We start from the raw sequence: 17252 nt of genomic DNA, 5'->3' as shown, positions 1-17252 counted from the left end.
AAAGTGCAGGACCTTCGTGGTGGGATCAAGAGAGCACGTGTGGGAAACCGCCTGCTGTGTGCTCCCAGATGCAGCTGGGCTTTGGAGTCCGTGTGCCAGCGAGAGGAATTCGAGAAAGATGTTGGAGGGAGGGGCAACATTCATCCCAAAAATAGTTAATGGCGTCTTAAAACTAGACAAGTCCAGATACTGAAAGTCCCACTGTGTGCTGTGCAAGATTAACTAAAAAGGAGTGCCGAGTGGCCAGTGTGGACTGGGAACTCGGCCCCGACTCTTGGGGACACGAGTGTAGCTGGGGCCCTAGATGATATCCTCAAACACCCCCCATAGTCAGTGCAGACCAGCGGGGCAGGGGAGCAGAAAGTATGGATTTCCAGACTTTTCCCACATTGGTGTTGTGACCGTCAGACCCCGACTTGGTCCGCAGGGATCCCCACCTCCTGGGGCTCGTGCTTTCGTGGGACCCCCATCCCCGAGTGGGGTTCTGTCCCATGGGATGTGGCAACGGTGACTGGATGGCCTTCCTGGGATCACATAATAGACTTGGGACCCTCCTGCCAGCAGCCGCTCTGCAGCGACTTTCCTGCGAGAGGCCCGCATGTCAGGACCAAGTGTGGATTGGAGGGACTGAGGGTCTCTGTCCTACAACCATAGAAACTCAGTTCTGCCAACAGTGTGGGGGAGCCTGGGTACGGACATGCCCCAGTCAGGCCTCCAGTGGGAACACAGACCGCTAACACCACCTCGATGGCGGGCGGCCCAGGGAGGTCCACCTAGACGCCCAACCCATGGGAGCCAGGGGAGGGTGCCTGGGGTTTGGCTTGAGCTGCTGGGTTCGTGGTAATTCGTCACGTGGCAAAGGCAAGCAGCCCAGCTGCTGATGGTGGGATGTGATCTCAACTTCGGCCAGTAGCACTGTCGGCCAGGTGCAGGGAGCCCTGTGAGGCAGGCATGGGTCACCGTGTCACCGTGTCGGCAGAGGACAGGGGTCCTGCCTGCCTGCGAGGCGGGCGTGGGTCACCTGGTTGGCAGGGGACAGGGGCCCTGCCTGCGAGGTGGGTGTGAGTCACTGGGTTGGCAGGGGACAGGGGTCCTGCTTGTGAGGTGGGCGTGGGTCACCGGGTCGGCTGGGTGTGGGGCTCAGACAATGGGGACGAAATCAGTGAGTGACATGACGCCAACATCCAGGTGACTGGCTGTCCTGTGGTCAGGAGGGCTGGCGTGCGATGGGAGGGAGCACCCGCTTGTCCTGTGGGTGAGCATCCCAAACTTATCCGTGAGCCCCCTGTGGGGGGCAGACAGGACCCTCTTCCATCTGGGACACCTGGGAGAGAGCACGAACACCCCGACACGGCACGGTCCCTCTCCCTGCTCCTCGAAGTCAGGTCTTCAAGTCCTGGCCCTCGGCGCCGACCTCGGGCGCCCACCAAAGTGCATTCCGGCAGAGAACTGGCAGTGAGATTAACGGGGTCACTTCCAGACGAGCTGGCTGGGCACACCTGCCCCGTCTGCACCGACACCCAAGAGTTATAGGGGTCGAAGCAGAAGGGCAGCCGGTGGTTTCGTGGAAGGAGCCATGCTCTCGCCCTCACTCTGAGCGCTTGTCCCTCAAGCGTGACCTCCGGGGAGTCCCGGGTCCCTTATCCGTGAAGCAGAGGGTTGGCGCTTGGACCCGCTCAGCCCAGAAGCTAGATCTCTCCCCCACAGAGGCGCCCACGGGACAAGGGCTCTGTTGGAAAGACGCTCCATCCCTGGCCCGCCAGCTTGAACTGGGCCAAAGCTCGGCCCCCGCCTGCAGCAGCCACGGAGGCGACGTGGCGCCAAGCCCACGGCCGACAAGGAAGAGAAGCCCAACTGAAGCCGAGGTGATCAAGAAGGGGGGTTGATTGGCTCGTGTAACAAACCCGCCCAGAGGCAGGGTGATCGCAGGCCAGTCTTGAGTATATGTAACGACGCCACGTTCCTGACTCCTTGTGCCCTCTGACCGTCCCCGTGGTAGAATCGGTGACACCTGAGTGTGGGCCCCTCTGCAGGCCCAGGGCTGCTGCCTCCCCTCCCACCAGCAGCGCACGTGCTTCCCAATGTCCTGAGATGCCCTCCGGCCACGCCGCCATAGCTCATGCAACCGTCCCCGAACCCTCTGTAGCCAGAGAGATGGAAGGAGCCCCTGGCTTTGCCCAGCTGGGGCCCCACCCTGGAGATAACAATGACCTTAAATAGCCCCACCCAGAGACCAGGGCTGCTGGGGAGGGAAACGGGGGTGGGAATAGGGGGCACGGCCCTGCCCGGCTGGAGCTCTGCCTTCCACTCCATTTCGCCCTCATTCAGGCCTCCGGGTCCTGGTGGGAACAGTGAGCAGTGGGGGCCGAGACCCATCAGATTCCCACTAGACCCCCACAAACCACACTGCAACAGCCCCGGAGAGCTTCCAGGTGCAGGAGATACACCTCTGCCCCAAGCATTCTTGCAGCCATGAAACCCCCTCCCCCCCGCCAGCACTCCCATCACCCCGCTGAGGGCCCCCCAGGAACCAAGGAGCTCCTGCCATGTTTTAAGGGGAAAGTGAATTCTGCTGTGCAAACATTATCACACATTCATGCACTCAGGATCTAATTTTAGCTGCAAGAGGCTTTGTTACAACATGCTCACGGAATTAAGCAGCTTTCTTCCCGGGGTCTGGAAGCCTGTCTATTCTTCTGTTTCATTTACACATCACTGGGATTATCAGAAATGTGTTTTAGTTTTTTAAAATTATATATTTTGGTGTTTCCAAATGGGTCCACAACGGGAGATGAAAACCATGGAAATTACACGTCTTAACGCAGGTCTGTGTGATTTCATGGCCTCCCTGTTAAAGCTGGAATCTGCAGAAGTGGGGTTTGTCACAATTCTCCCCCAGATTCACACTGGCTTTTGCGCCCTGGCTGCTTGGGGCAGCAGCCGCTTGATGGAGAAGCTGAGAGCTCCGGGAGGCCTCACTTGCACAAACGGACAGCCAGAGCCGTGCCTCCAGGCTCTCCCACAAGAAGAACCAGCCACCACAGGGCCTTTGCATGCCCTTGCTCATCAGACACCCAGGAGCACCAGCCCCCTGTAGGGCGCCCGACCATGTGGACTGACTCAGCATGACACTGACCCCATCTTTCTACTCATCGCAGGTCTGGCTGAGGTGCCCTGTAAACCACAAGGCCATCACAGCAGCTGGCTCTCCCCCGGGGAAGGAAGGGAGATCTCTGCGGACCTGCAGCAGGAAATGGACCATCTACCAGGGGGTCTGGCTGATGCTGTCCTGATTCCAGGTTGGGCAGGAGGGTGGGAGGCCCAAGGGTCAGTGGGCCTGGCCCTCCAGCCATGGCTCTGCCCTTCCCAGCCTCCCTGGGGTCTGGGTCTTCTCCCCGAAGTCACACGGGGGGCCGGGAAGAGTGAGGGCCAGAGCTGGGAGCCAGGCTCAGGAGGCAGCCAGCATCCGGCTCTCTAACCCGTCGAGACTAGACTCGCTTCGGGGGGTGCGGGGACCCTTGGGTGCACGGCAGGTGGGGCCTCCTGGCAGGCGTCACCTCTTCCTACGACTCCAGAGAAACAGTTTCGTCAGGGACCTTCCCAGCCTGAATCTCAGAGCCGGGGCCATGCCAATAAGTGTTGCCAGCGTTAAGCGGAGAGCGGCTGTGGGATGGCCCAGGACAGGCTCAGCACCACCGTGGGTTTGGCGGGACAGGTGTGGAGGCCTCCCTCCGAGGAAGGGCAGCCCGCCGGGCCCTCCACCCCACCAGCTCTCACCACAGTGGCTCTCGGGTTCCCAGGCCCGAGGGGGAGTGCAGGGTCAGGACGTTCCAATGCTGGTTTCCCCAAATCTCTCACCCCGTTTTCTTCCCCTGGCACAGTTTGGCTCAGGCTGCAGGAGGGCAGACCAAGGGGCCCTGCCACCATCACTCCAAGACTGAAGAAGCTGTCGAGGGGCCCACACACCATCATCCACCTGGCAGGGGTCCAACCCACCCTCCCACACACACACTGGAGACCTGGTAGCGCGGCCTCATTTTGAACCTGAGGTACCTCTGAAGGGAGCTCTGTCCCTCCAGGCTGAGTGCCAGGTGGCTGAGGATGGTCCCTCTCTGTGTTCCCACCTCTGTCCTCATTCACCCACTCCGCCCCCAGCTGCAGAAACTCAGATGCACATGCCCCACAACCAATCCCCCTGTTCTCCAAGCCCCTGAGCCTTTGCACACACTGTTCTCTCTGCCTCAAGGTCCTTCCCTCGGCTCTGCTGGGGTAATTCCTACAGATCCCTCCAGACCAGCCCGTAGGATGCCCCTGAGCCTGCATGGCATGCACAGTCCTCTGCTACTGGGTTTCTTCCCCTCTGTGACCACCCCTCCTCTGCCCCCTGAGGCTGTAATCTGGGGTGGGCGGCTTTCCTACCGCTCCCCCCAGCCGCCGGCCAGCTAGCACACAGCAACCCACTGCGCTCGTGAGGACCCTTGCTCCGGGGTGAATGAGTGGGAGACAGCAGGCTCCCACAGAGACAGAGGGTGTGTCAACGAGGCCCGGGACCCGGCAGCGGGGGTGGGGGGGTGGGGTGGGGGTGTAAACTCAGAGGATTTGGCCGTGGTCCCTCCCCCGATGGTTGTGTGGATGGGGGACATGACCAAGATGGGTGGGGCCACCGGTCCAAGTGACACCAAGACCCATCCCTCCTGGGTTTCCCCATGTGCAGCCCCTGGAGGCCAGCCCTTCCCTGCCCCATGCCCCGTTGCCCCACACCCTGCCTCTAGGACATGAGATGAAAAGGCCAGGCAAGGGGAACCCTCCACAGAGTGCTGATGTTGGATGGGGTCGTGGGGGGTGCACAGAGCTGTGGCAGGTCCTGAGGTCATGTGCAGCATGGGGTCAGGGGAGGCTCCACTCTGCACTGCCAGCCGGTCTACGGAGAAGGGCGATGCAGGGCTGTGGACCCGGGAGCCTGGTGGCCATACCCCAGCTGTTCACAGGGCGTCAGATGTGCCATTTAGGGTCACAGGGTCCAGCAGCCTCCGTGAGCTCACGTCCACACCGCGGTACTCGCTGCCCACAGCACTGACGCCCACTCAGCCCCGCACTAGGGGGCAAGGACCCCGGCCAGCAAGCCTGCAGCGGGAAGCAGGAGAGCCGCAGGGGGAGCCCAGCGTGCACGCGCGGGCCAGCGTTGCCAAGTCCGAGCGGGTCCCTGCAAGCGTGCAGCGGCGCATGCAGCGGGTCTGTGAGCGCAGGGTTCCTGCAGCGGCTCCGGCAGCCGGGCCCTGTGGAGCAGTGTCCAGGCGGCGCGGGCGGAGCAGCCGGGCGTTCATCTGGGCACATACTCTCTGGGAAGCCTGGCCCTCCGTGGTCGCGCAGCGCCTTGTCCACCGTCCAGATGTAGCCGTGGATCAGCGCCCTCATCCTGGGGGTGAAGGGCTTGGGATGGTGCAGGGGCCGGCCACACCTTCGGAAGCTGCCCTCCTTGTTTTTCTCCACGCACAGCAGCCACTCCTCGCTCACGGACACAATGAGGAAGGCCACCATCTCCCTCAGCGTGGGTAGCAGGCTGTGGCACAGCTCCTCCTCGTGCACCACCAGCAGCCCCTTGCCGAATCGCAGCTGGTCCAGCACATTCGAGGACCACCAGGCGGCGTAGCTGCGCACGAAGTCTGGCCACTCAGCGGGGAGAGACGCACAGGTCAGCCCACCTCCTGGGCGCTGTGGGTGGGGAGCCGGGGAGGCGGGAGACCAGAGCGGGCAGCCCCTCAGACCAGGCCCTCCTGACAACCCGTGGACAGTAAGAGCAGCACCTCGGGGCCAGCCTGGGTCACTGGGCCACGTCTGCATCAGTGGCTGTGCAGCCCCCCACGAGGACAGATGTGGCGTGCATGGAGAGAGCTGGTTCCCTCTCTCTTGGATGGTGAGCTCCCTGCCCTCAGGGTCCACGCCGGGGCAGGGAGAGCCACGGGGCCCACGAGGCACAGTGGTGTTCATCACAGGTGGGAGACGGGGTGACCCTCATCCATGCTCACCTTGCCCTGGGTGACGGGGACGAGCTGGGGCACCGTGAGGACAGGCACAGGCCTGAAGCTAAGTGAGCGAGGTCCCTGCCTGATGCGGACCACGTCCCACAGGGGTGGCCAGTCCACCCCATGACGCTGCCGGACAGCCGGGCAATGTTCGGGGAGGATCTATCCGTGAGAGCTCTGTCCTGGCAAATTAAGACATGTTGGGGCTCTTGTCTTGGTGGGGACGGTGTCAATATCAACAAACAGCCTGTGACCATCCTGCCACCTCGGATGGCATGGGAACCCTTTGCTTTCCCTGGTTTTCACCACCACCCTCAGACAGGGACTGCTCTGGTGTCTTGGGTGGGTAAACTGAGGCCCCTGGGAGCTGAGGAGGGACCAGAGCTCAGCCTCCTGCACCTGGGGCGCCAGCAAGGGGCAGGGTGGGGATGGGGACGTCTGCTGGGGCAGGGTCTGCGGAGACAGGCCTGCCTGCCTGACAGCCCTGCTGCCCTATGATCGCTCAGTGTCCCAACACTCGCCCCCTGGACCCGTGTCCCGGCCACACTGCCGGGGAGCAGCTGAGCCTGGGGAGGGCGGGAGACGGTGTCTGCACAGGAGAAGAGCTGCCTGGCCTCCCCCACGCCCTTCTTCCTACCTTTGCTCTTCCAGTTTTGGTTGGCCGCGTAGCCCAGGTGCCCGGCACACTTGCCGTTGAACTCGGTTACCAGGGACCTGTACGGGTTCCGGATCAGCAGGATGGCCGAGTCGAACATCTGGATCTCCCTGCAGCCGCTCTCATGGGTCTTCATGCAGATGGTGTGCCGGCTGCGCCAGTGGTCCTTCTCGCCCTTGAACCCTGCGGGGGAGACAGGGGCTGCTGAGGACAGTGATGGACCCCGTCGTGGCAGCAGGCAGAGCTGAGCGTACCTCCAGGAGACCCCACAAGTCTGGCGGCAGGGCCCTGACGCCCCTCTAGACCCTGTAGGCACGTGTGTGTGGGCGTCTGCACGGTGATTTCCCGTGAGCGTCATCGACAACCCGAGGGGGAGTCGTGGCCGCAGGCGTGGCTCAGAGTGGGCAGGACATCTGCCAGGATCACAGGGCAGCACGGGGCTCTGGACACCTGGTGCAGGTGTCCCTGTGATGCCGGGCTTCCAGCCCCGGCCCGGCAGTGGGCCCCGGGGTCCTGTGGCGAGGTCCCAGCCCTCCCCACCTGTAACAGTCTCATGTGGGTCAGCAAGACGCTGTGGGCTCATTCAGCGGTGGCCTTTATGCTGGGGATGGAGGGGCTCCATGTGCGGTCCCACGGAGCACAGGGCCTCCCAGGAACTAGGAGTAGGGGGCCGGTCAAGGGGTGCAGCCAGATGTCACAGAAGGACCCCGGAGCCCCGGCAAGGAGGAGCCAGACCACGGGCTGTAAACACGGGATGAGGATCGGGATCAGGTTCCCAGCACCCCAAGATCTGTGGTGCCTTCTGTGCGCTGTGGGCTGTCCCCACAGCGGCTGCTCTGTGTGTCCCATAGGCCACAGTCGCCCAGGACAGACCGAGTGCCCTTGCCTGTCACTAGGGGGTCGGTGCAGAGGCCAGCAGCCACCCCGTGCCAGTCCCATAAGCCTCACAGGGGGAACCTCCAGGGCCATCACACGTGGCCACTCCAGCCACTGGGCCCCCGGGCCACTTGCAGACCAAGACCACCAGCTGTGCAGACGGCTATGGTCCTCTAGACAGCAGGTGGCCAGCAGCCCGTGCCACGGGACTCCACGGGTGCCAGGCCACAGCAGGCAGGACCCTGGAACAGGTCATCCGGCCACCCCCCTGGGGGTGCCAGTAACATTCAGGGCATAAGGATCAGCCACCAGCTTTCTTGGCTTCTCCTAGCAGACCAGAGCCCCCACCAAGCTCAGGACGCTGTGGACCTGGGTTTCTCTTCCTAAACCATAGTCTGGTCAGGAATCTGGACGCACGGGGGTGACATCTGATGGCAGACCGACAGCCCCTCGCTTGGCTGGGGTTCTCGGTCCTACTCAGCACAGGGAGGCCTCTCGCTTCTGCAGGGGGAGACTAGGGGCCACACAACTCTGGAGGGGTTTGCACCTATCTTCAAAAACACAGCGTTTTTAGGAGCTCCTTCTGGCCTCACAGAAAATCAAACAAATGAGCCGGTGACATATCACAGAATTACTGCGGGTTCTGACAACAAAGGGAAATTCAGGAAGTGCTCGTAGCGTGGGAGCACAAGCCACCAGAAGGGATGTCCCGAGTCCTGGGCTGGCCACACGGCTGGGAATGTGTTTGCAATGCTGGTTCCCCCGGGACTCCAGGCCCTGTGGCCCTCGCTCACCCTTGTTGCACAGGGTCCCGTGGAAGTAGAAGCTCCCCGTGTAGAAGCGGTGGTGTGCTCAATGAGGTGCGGCGCCCACGTGTTCCCGGCTCCCGGGAAGCTCGACAGAGCCACAAACACCTTGGCCTTGGTGGGCAGGAACCGCCGATCCGTGCAGCGAGTGTCTGAAAGGCCAGAGGCTGACCACCGACCGCCCCACCCGGACCCACCGCCCCCAGTCTCCTGCTTCACCGATGGGGAACCGAGGCAGGCCCAGGGGGAGGGGTTGGCTGCCCAGGCCTGTGCCCAGAGAGAGCTCTGGGGATGACGAGGCCTCCCACGGCCCGGGCAGCAAGCCCTGGCTCCCAAACAGCACAGAACATTCCAGATTCTGCCCGAGGGTGGTGGGGCCCCACCTTGCGGGTGTCCTGCTGTTCCTCAAAGCACCTCCATCCCCAGGCTCAGGGAAAGGCCAGGTGTGTCCCGTGTCCAGCCTCCAGGGACGATGGTGGCCTCCCCTCCCCACCCCGGGCCGCACGCGGCCACACTGGTCTCTCCAAATGCCCGGAGAGCACACGTGGCAGGCATGGTGGGGAGGGCCCCGCACGCCTCATGCCCCAGGCACCGAACTCACCCTGCACGGGCGTCTGGTAGACCTCGCAGTACTCGGCCAGCCTCTGTGCCTTGGGTTCCTGGCCACACAGCGCACTGTCCACCACGTCCCGGAGGCTGAACTGAGGCGTGGGGTAAGCACAGTAGCACTCCCAGCCCCGCAGGATGGCCAGGGGGGACTCCTGCTGGGGAGCGAGGAGGGAGAAGCATGTGGGGTGCCCACTGGGGCCAGGCCTCCCGGCTCCTGTCAGCATGGATGGTGCCCATCCTTCCCGTGCCAGCCCAGGGGAGGCATGGCGCACGGGACGTGACTTCTGCCCCCAGGAGCTCAGAGCGGGTCGGAGACCCGACAACAGTCAGTGTGAGCCAGGCCCGGGGCTAACACTGGGGGGCCGGAGGGAGCACAGGGAGGACCAGGCACCTGGCGCAGGGGCGTCTGCAGGAGCCAGTGTGTGCAAGGGTCAGGATGGGACAGGTGAGCACACATACTGCGTTGTGGGCCCACTGGCCGTGAGCCCGAAGGGACCTCTGGCGTTCCCGCTGGGGCTCCCTGGGGAGGAGACCAGCCCAACCCAGCTGCGGGGGGCAGGGGGTGCAGGCCAGGACATTCCCGAAGTCCCTGCCGGCCCTGCCAGGATTAGGGGCAGGGCAACACCTCATGGTGAAGCCGTCTCCTGGCCTCCCTGGTCGCCTCTGTGGGGTTCGTTCCCTGCTCCCTCTGACCCCACAGAGGAGACCGCTGGGTGCTGGGTGACCTCGGGCAAGGTGCTGAGCCTCTCTGCCCTTCACCACCGAACATGGGCAATCAAATCCACTTCGCATGTCCTTTATAAGGGCAGCCCAGGACGGGGCACGACATGTGTGGGTGCTCCAGGGTACCCAGCCCCATCATCCCTGCCTGCCCGTACCTCTTGCAAATGGAAATGCAGGGAGGGAGGTGGCAGGGAGGGAGGCGGGAGGCCAAGGCAGTGCCACACAGACCTTTCTATTTTTTGCTCACAGCAAAAATCTCGTATAAATAAAGAAAAGAAAAATCAAAAGCGTTTTCTGAGTGTGGCTTGGCAAAGTGAGGATTTCCGTGCTTAGAAAGTCGCTGGGCCAGTCCCAGCCATGGTGGTTGGGAGGGGGGCGATGAAGAGCCTGCGGCGGGGGGGGGGGGCTCCTGTGTTCAGGTCTGTGCCCCCCAGTGCTGTGCACCCCCACCAGAGCCTCTCCCCACCTCCCTCCTCCTCCTGGACGCCCACGGGCAGCTGCACCCCTGCCGGGAGCTCCTGGGGTCCCAGCCCGGTACCTCTGAGGGCTGAGCTGCCGCGTGGGGACAGAAGCCTAGACCCTGTGCTGTTCTGACACTGCACACCCCCACCATGCACCCCTGTGCACCCAACCACCACACACCCCTGTGTGTATTCATCACGTACCCCCATGCACCCCCAGCACACACCCCTGTGCACCCCCACCACCCATGCCCATCGCTGCTACAGCACCGAGCCCCCCCCCCCCAAGCAGGAAAAGCCCTAAAACAGCCCGGGAGCCCCATCCAGAATGCTAGTCTCTATAAAACAGACAAGTCCTTTGGCTGCTGGCTTGGGAGAGATGGAGGACCCGGCTTCCCTCCGGCCTCCTCACCAGCTTGTCTTCTCCCCTGGGACCAGAGCCCTGGTCCCCATGCTTTTTCTGGACAAGGCTCGAGACAGGGATTTTCGGAGGATGGAGGACGGGGGAGGTAGTAGCTCAGGGTGTCTGGGCTTCCTGGACATAGGGACCAGAGAGGAAGAAGCAGGCATGTAGCCCGTCAGATCCCCACACTGACCCTGACACCTCCGTGCCTCAGTTTCCGTGTCTGCGAGCCCCTTCTCATCTCTTAGGACTCCACTGCCCCCCCCATGCTTGGGGGACCTGAGGGTTTGACGCTCTGCCCGTAGGCTCCTCTCCAAGGTCCCCATGCCCGGAAGGTCGGAAGTCCCACCCCCACTGCACCTGTCAGACCCGCCCATGGCCACAGCAGCCCAGCCCCCCACCAGCCCACCCTCGGGCTCCGCAGCGGGGCCCGCATTGGCATGTAGGGCTGGGGCCTGGACCAGGCCATGAAGCCGCACCCGCGGAGCCCCCAGCCATCTCCCTGTACCACGCGGCCTCTGTCCCAAGCCCATGTCCGACCCCCACATCAGGATGCAGCTATACTCGGAGACGGGGTCTCTAAAGATGTCATTCAGTTAAAATGGGGCCATGGCGGGTGTGAGCCAATCCGACTAGTGTGGTCATAAAAAGAGATTCGGACACACACACGCAGACGACCCTATGAACACAAAGTCACGAGACGCCCGTCTGTGAGCCCATGAGGCCTGAGAAGTAACCAGCCCAACGACACCCCACCTTGGCCTTCTGGTTTCCAGAGCCCCGAGAAGTGCGAGCCCCTATCTGTGGCACTTTGTTCGGGCAGTTGCGGTGACCTTCTACACTGGGGTCCTTACGGTCGTTGGCCATGCACCACTGGCACATGCAGAGCTCAGGACCTTTGCACCTGCTGTTCTCTCTGCCTGGAATGTCCTGCCCCCAGACCTCCCCCACTTATTCAAGCCCCTTTCCCTGAGAGGCCTTCACTAGCCACCCCGGTTCACACCACCACACCCTTCCCACCCCCCACGAGACCCCATCCCTTTGCTGAGCCCTCGGGTTCTGCCCGTGGGAATCACTGGGTCCCCTTTCCTCCCGCGGTCAGCTGAGGCTCCGGCTTGTGCTCCGTGGTCGTCCAGCTACCCTAGAACGTCCTGGAAACAGGATCCCTCGGTGCAGACTTTCCCTTCCCTCAGAAATCCACGTGCCCACGCTGGATCCCCGTGGAGGAACCTGCAGCTGTGGTCCACGTGCAGACACACCACGGGGCGTCCATTTGCCCCACACGTCTGGGCTCTGTCTGCTGTGTCCTCAAAAGTGCCGGCAGGACCGGGTCCCAGAAGGAAGTGTCCCTCTACCAGTGGCCACCCCTGGTAGGGGTTGCACCCCACCAGGGACCTGAGCCCCTCCACTTCCTCGAGTCGATGAAACTGTCAAGATCCAGGTGCGCTGGCGCGCGGGGTAGTGCGGACATCAGTGCGGTTTTATTTACAACAGAACAGAACTGGATTCTGAAAACACAGGACAATTTCCAGCCCCTCGGGTGATGACAGGAAAAGCATACACTTCAAGCCTCATAGAAGGAAGAAAATGGGCATGGATTATGAATTGAGGTTTCTATTGACTGTATTTCCATTAAAATGCATAATTATTGAACAATTTAACTGGCAGGACTTCTGACTTAAAGGACATTTTGATTTCTGCTTCTTAAACTTTATCCTTGAGTTAGAGAAAGTGACCTTGTCATAGTAATGACTCCCCTCCTGGTCCTCTCGACAAGTACTAGAAGGTGTTGATTGGCTCTTGGCTGAAATGGCTCAAGGGTGATAATCCCTATGTCTGTACTCGTGGGCTTTGGGGAGATGGACCAGAAAAGAGCTGGGTGCACTCTTACAGACGGGAAATAAGAATGTGCATTTAAACAACAGATCAGGGCTTGGGTCATAGGCCTGGGCGTCTCTCAGCAGCTCTGTATCCACTCTGTTCTCTCCACTCTCTGCTTTGGTGGTGCCTGGACAACGAGGGCGCGCTCTGGGTCCTCACATCTACATAGAGTCCCCCTCACCCAATGGGGAAATGCCCAGTGCAGGAGAATATCCTGCCGAGAGAGAGACAGAGAGAGAGAGAGGGAGAGGGAAGGCAACACAGAGTCAATGCCACTTTGATTGTTCAGGTGGAAACAAGTAACTATTCGGGCCATGCGTGTGTTCTGGGACAGTGTGGGCTGCCTGGTCCAGCAGCTTCTGTGTCATCCTGGCTGTGTTTCTCTTTGTCTGTTCTTGTGTGTGTCCCCTCTGTGCGTGTGCTTTTGCCTGAACCAGGTGGACATTCTCTGGTTTCGGGGCTGAAAATCTCTGTGCCTTCCCAGACAAGATCGTGTAACAAGCATTTGGAATATGAAGACTTTGTCAGCTTGAATTGTGTTTGGACGCGCCCCATGTTGCGTGCTTTCTGCCTTTGCGACTAGGAGGGCTTGCCACTGAGGCGATCTGTTCAGCAAATGGCCAGGGGAAGCTGCTCCCCCAAGAGGAGTCACTACTGAACGCCGCTATTCATTGAGAATCTTACATTCTGGGTGAAATGTTGCAGAGTTTTGATCAAGTTCAAACGGCATGAAGAGCAGAACAGTGTAGATCTGAAATCTTCTATGGGATAAGAATACTTTCTGCTTTTTGAATATTTGACGAAGTGCATATACATCAAACGTTTCATATTTTTATTTATTTTATTTTTGCTGATTTTGTGGGATGGGAGATTTTGACAAAAATTGTATCCTAAAGCCGCGTTCTTGGAATGTGTCTAAACAAGGGCTTCCAACGCGAACCAGAAGAGGGCAGCAAAACACTAGTCACTAGACTGTGTTCCTTGATCTGGGACTGGGAAGCCGCTGCAGGCTTTCCTGCCTCTTTGGTTCTTGTGCATTTGCTTGACTGACCGAACTCCAGGACCTGCAGCAGGTCCACACGTCTTTAAGGAACACACCAAGCCTTTTGTTTTTACCATGATATTTCTCAACAATGAGATATCTGAGGACATGGCTAAGTTATTCAAACCAGGGTGGAAAAATAACCAAAACTCACTCAAAATTAATTTTACTAAAGATCCAGTGGAGTCAGATTGAATCATATAAATAAGAATACAGAAGGAATATCTTACTGAAATGACCAATTTTAAGCTTATTTTCTCCATGTATATTGCATTATTTACTAAATTCTGCATTCACAAAAATACATGTAGTGTTCATTGAGAATGATATTTGAAAGGGAAGTGATCAAAGTATCACAATTGACAATTGCCACCAGGAACATGGCTTCTTCACCCAACTGCGGGCAACAACTGGACATGTATTAATTAGCATTTAATGTGCAAAAAGAGAGCTGCCATCTCAAATGTAATGTGAGATAGTTATGAACACATCTTAAAAATTTTAAGACTCCTGAATAGGAAGGAATAGACTGACCCATAGGAAAAAGGTCATTCGTGTTTCTCTTTCTTTTCTTTTTTTTTTTTTTTTTAAGATTTTATTTATTGGAGAGAGAAAGATTGAGAGAGCACGCATGAGAAGGGGAGAGGGGTACAGGGAGACAGAGAGGCATACTCCCCGCCAAGCAGGGAGCGTGATGACTGGGGCTCGAGCCCAGGACACTGAGATCATGATCTGAGCCTAAGTCAGGTGTTTAAAAGACTGAGCCACCAGGAGCCCGTGTCTCTTTAAACAGAGAAATTACAAAGAAGTGTTTCCTTTAAAATTAGCTAAGGGGCAATAACGTCTGTTTCCACCAATGTTATTTGCTATTGTGCCGGAATGTCGATGAATGCAAAGTTAGGAAACAAACAGGAGGAATCAAAGCTGCAACAGTGATGCAGAAACACGTTAGGTCCTTTTTCATTTCTGGCTTGTTCACTCAAGGTCATATTTGTGAAATGTAGCAACAGCTCATTTCCTCATTACTCTGCACTGTGCTGTCTAATATATCAAATGATACACATGTCCTCTATTACTGATATAAAATTGCTTTGTGTCTGCCTTTTCTAGCTTTTAACTACCTGCACAACTTTCAGCGGACATGAGCAGTAATCTCTGTTGGTCTGTATCACAGGAGGCGTGCTGTGTATGTTTAGACTTCCAGATCCTGCCTTTTCCACTTCTGGGAGGTTTCAGAAGTGCTGAAATATTGGTAAGGAAAATCCTAGGTTTCAGTACCAGGAACTGTGCAGATTCCCCTGCTCGCACAAGGGATCTGAGCTATCACTTTGCAAGGACCCTACAAAGTATCCACAGATGGTGGACGAGTTTCCAGTCCTCCCGCAGGACCGCTCTAGGCGGGGACAGCAAGTGGCCCGCAGAGGAGCCTCAGGCCAAGGGCACAGCTGCCACAGGTGGACCTCAGCAGCTGGGCAGGTTCCGTCCTGCTGTGACCAGCCTCAGCTGGGGAGTCCGTGCAAGGACACCCCCTGCCTTGGGAGGGTGGGCTCATGGCAACCCTGAAGCCCCGTTGGAAGGCAGGGACACTGGGGATTTCTGAAACGCAAGAGACATACATCCTACTGCTCTAGGAGAATGCTTGCCTGTCTTCAGGAGAATTCCAAGTTTGCACAAAAATGAATGGAACTTTTGGGAAATGATGGAAGGAATGACTGCATAGCTAGCTTTGAGGTCCACACCTGACACAACATTTCCTATTGTGCTGCTGGGCTCCATGGGGCCTCCTGCGATCAGGGTAGCCGGGATACAAGATAGGAAGAAAGAGTGTTTTCAAAAACATGTTTCCCTCATGAAAGTTTATAGTCTAGGGGCGCCTGACTGGCTCAGCAGAGGAACCTGTGACCGGGTCTTAGAGTTGTAAGTCTGAGCCCCACATTGGGCTCAATGCCTTGAGAAATGCCTTGATGGGACAATGGAGCCCCACATTTAAATTTTAATTTAAAATTAAAATTTAATTTTAAAATTAAAAGCTTAAAAACAAAATATGGTCTAGAGGATGTACAGTGAAAAGTGAAGTCTCCCTTGTTCCCACCCAGAGGTAGCCAGGGGAGATAACTGGCACCCTCTGCACCCCCATTCCTCTTCCTCAGTTCAGCCTTCAAGCCCTGAGAGATCTGTGAACCCCCGAGGGTGGGGAACGAGGGAGTCGACCCTTCCTGCAGGCCTGATTCATGCACTGGGCAGCAGCCCAACAGAAGCTGTGCACGTGCACAGGGGTTCCTGCACACGCGCTCATTCCTCAGGTTCCAGGTTCCAAAGCTGTGTCCTGGCAACAGGCCCCCATTGTGCTCTAGGCCTTCTGCCGCGACTTGGCAGCTGAAGGAGAGAGCTGCGAGCCTAGTTCGCTATCCCCAGCATCTGGCCTTACCGGACTGCTCTATGGGCACCTCCTTGAGCAGGACGTGCCCCTCCCCCCAGCCCCCGGCTCTGCGGGGTTCCCACCTGCCAGGAGGGCTGGTCCGCCCCCACCCCGCTCACTGTGGCCGCGGACTACTCTTGGCGCCCAGGGCTCGACCGGCGGTCCACGCCCCGGGGTCCACTCGCAGGCAGTCCTCCAAGTACCCTGCGAGGTGGCAACCGCGCTCAGTCCTAGCAGGTTGCAGAAGGTACTCCTTGATCCTGGAGACCCGGCGCTTTCTTCTGGGGCTCCTCGCCTCTTTCTGCAGGTGGGGCTCCCGGGTGAAGGCGATGCTCTCGGCTCCTGGATCACAGGTGTCCTGCCACCGCCGCTGCGAGTCCATCGTGGACACGGTCCCCCCCTGTGTGCTGCAGAAGCGGGTCGTCACCGGGCTGCCGCCCTCAGAACCCAGGAATGTCCACGATGTCCCCACGGGGGAGAGGGTGCGCAGAGACCCCAGAGAGAGCGGCAAAGGCACGACACAGGTAGCGGAAACCCCTGCACATCCAGAGGGGCAAGTGACTCACAGAAAAGACCCTAAAGGCGCTGGGGCCCCACAGGGGGCATTTAGGCCGCTGGGGGTCCAGGGAGGCCTCTCTTCCTTTGTGCCCAGGCCTGGGCCTCTGCAGACAGCCGTCCCCCGGCAAGAGAACTCGGAAGACCCATGCAGGAAGAAGTCCCCCAGCTCCCATCGGAGCTCCTGCCCCACTCGAAATGCCATCACCAGTTCCTATAGTTCCACCAGGGACTGCCACCCGGTGCAGAGGAGGAGGGGTCTGGCCACAAGTCAGGCCTCGCGGCCCCCGAGGTCCCCCAAAAAAGTCAGCCAAGAGAGCCCCTTGTGTCCCGCCGGAGTGCCTGCACTTTCTCAGAAGAAGAACCAGCTGGGAAAGGATGCCGATACCACCACCCGGCAGAAGGCAACGCAGAGGAACTGCTCGTCCCCAGCTGACTGTTCCAGGCCCCGAAAACGCAGGGTTTGTCTGCTGCCACACAGGCGAGGGAAGCCTCTGAGGCTGCCTTCCCCCCCTGATCCGGGGTTTCGAGTGACCGCTGAGGACCTGGACCAGGAAAAGAGAGCTGCTCTCCAGCGCATCCAAGATGCTCTCCGAGGGGACACAGAGGCCACCTGCAGCTGTGGCCCAACTTCGCCATCCAGTGCCTTGGCCCCGTCTGCTGCAGTGGCTGCTCCCCTGCCAGCCTCTGACACCCAGGTCACCCCCATGGGCTGCTCCCCACCTTCGCAGCCTCTCCTCTTGGGGTCTCACCCTGGCTGCAGTGGGAGCTCCTTGCCACCTACCCAGGCCCTCTCCAT

The 17252-nt window shown here is 59.3% G+C and overlaps 1 protein-coding gene across 1 annotated transcript; it reads right to left on the bottom strand.

Moving 5' to 3' along the window:
* Positions 1–5320: 5320 nt before the first annotated feature.
* LOC308356525 (sialate:O-sulfotransferase 1-like) lies at positions 5321–11423 on the bottom strand (the record flags this gene model as incomplete). Its single annotated transcript, XM_080825589.1, is given in 8 exon segments — positions 5321–5340; positions 5343–5712; positions 6027–6152; positions 6545–6861; positions 8349–8396; positions 8399–8512; positions 8962–9124; positions 11313–11423. Coding segments are annotated over 8 exon segments (1269 nt in total).
* Positions 11424–17252: the final 5829 nt, after the last annotated feature.

The sequence above is a fragment of the Martes martes genome, assembly GCF_963455335.1.
Source record: "Martes martes genome assembly, chromosome: 16".
Lineage (NCBI taxonomy): Eukaryota > Metazoa > Chordata > Mammalia > Carnivora > Mustelidae > Martes > Martes martes.
Note: the sequence above shows the minus strand (reverse complement) of the source record. Positions and strands in the feature narration are given on the sequence as shown.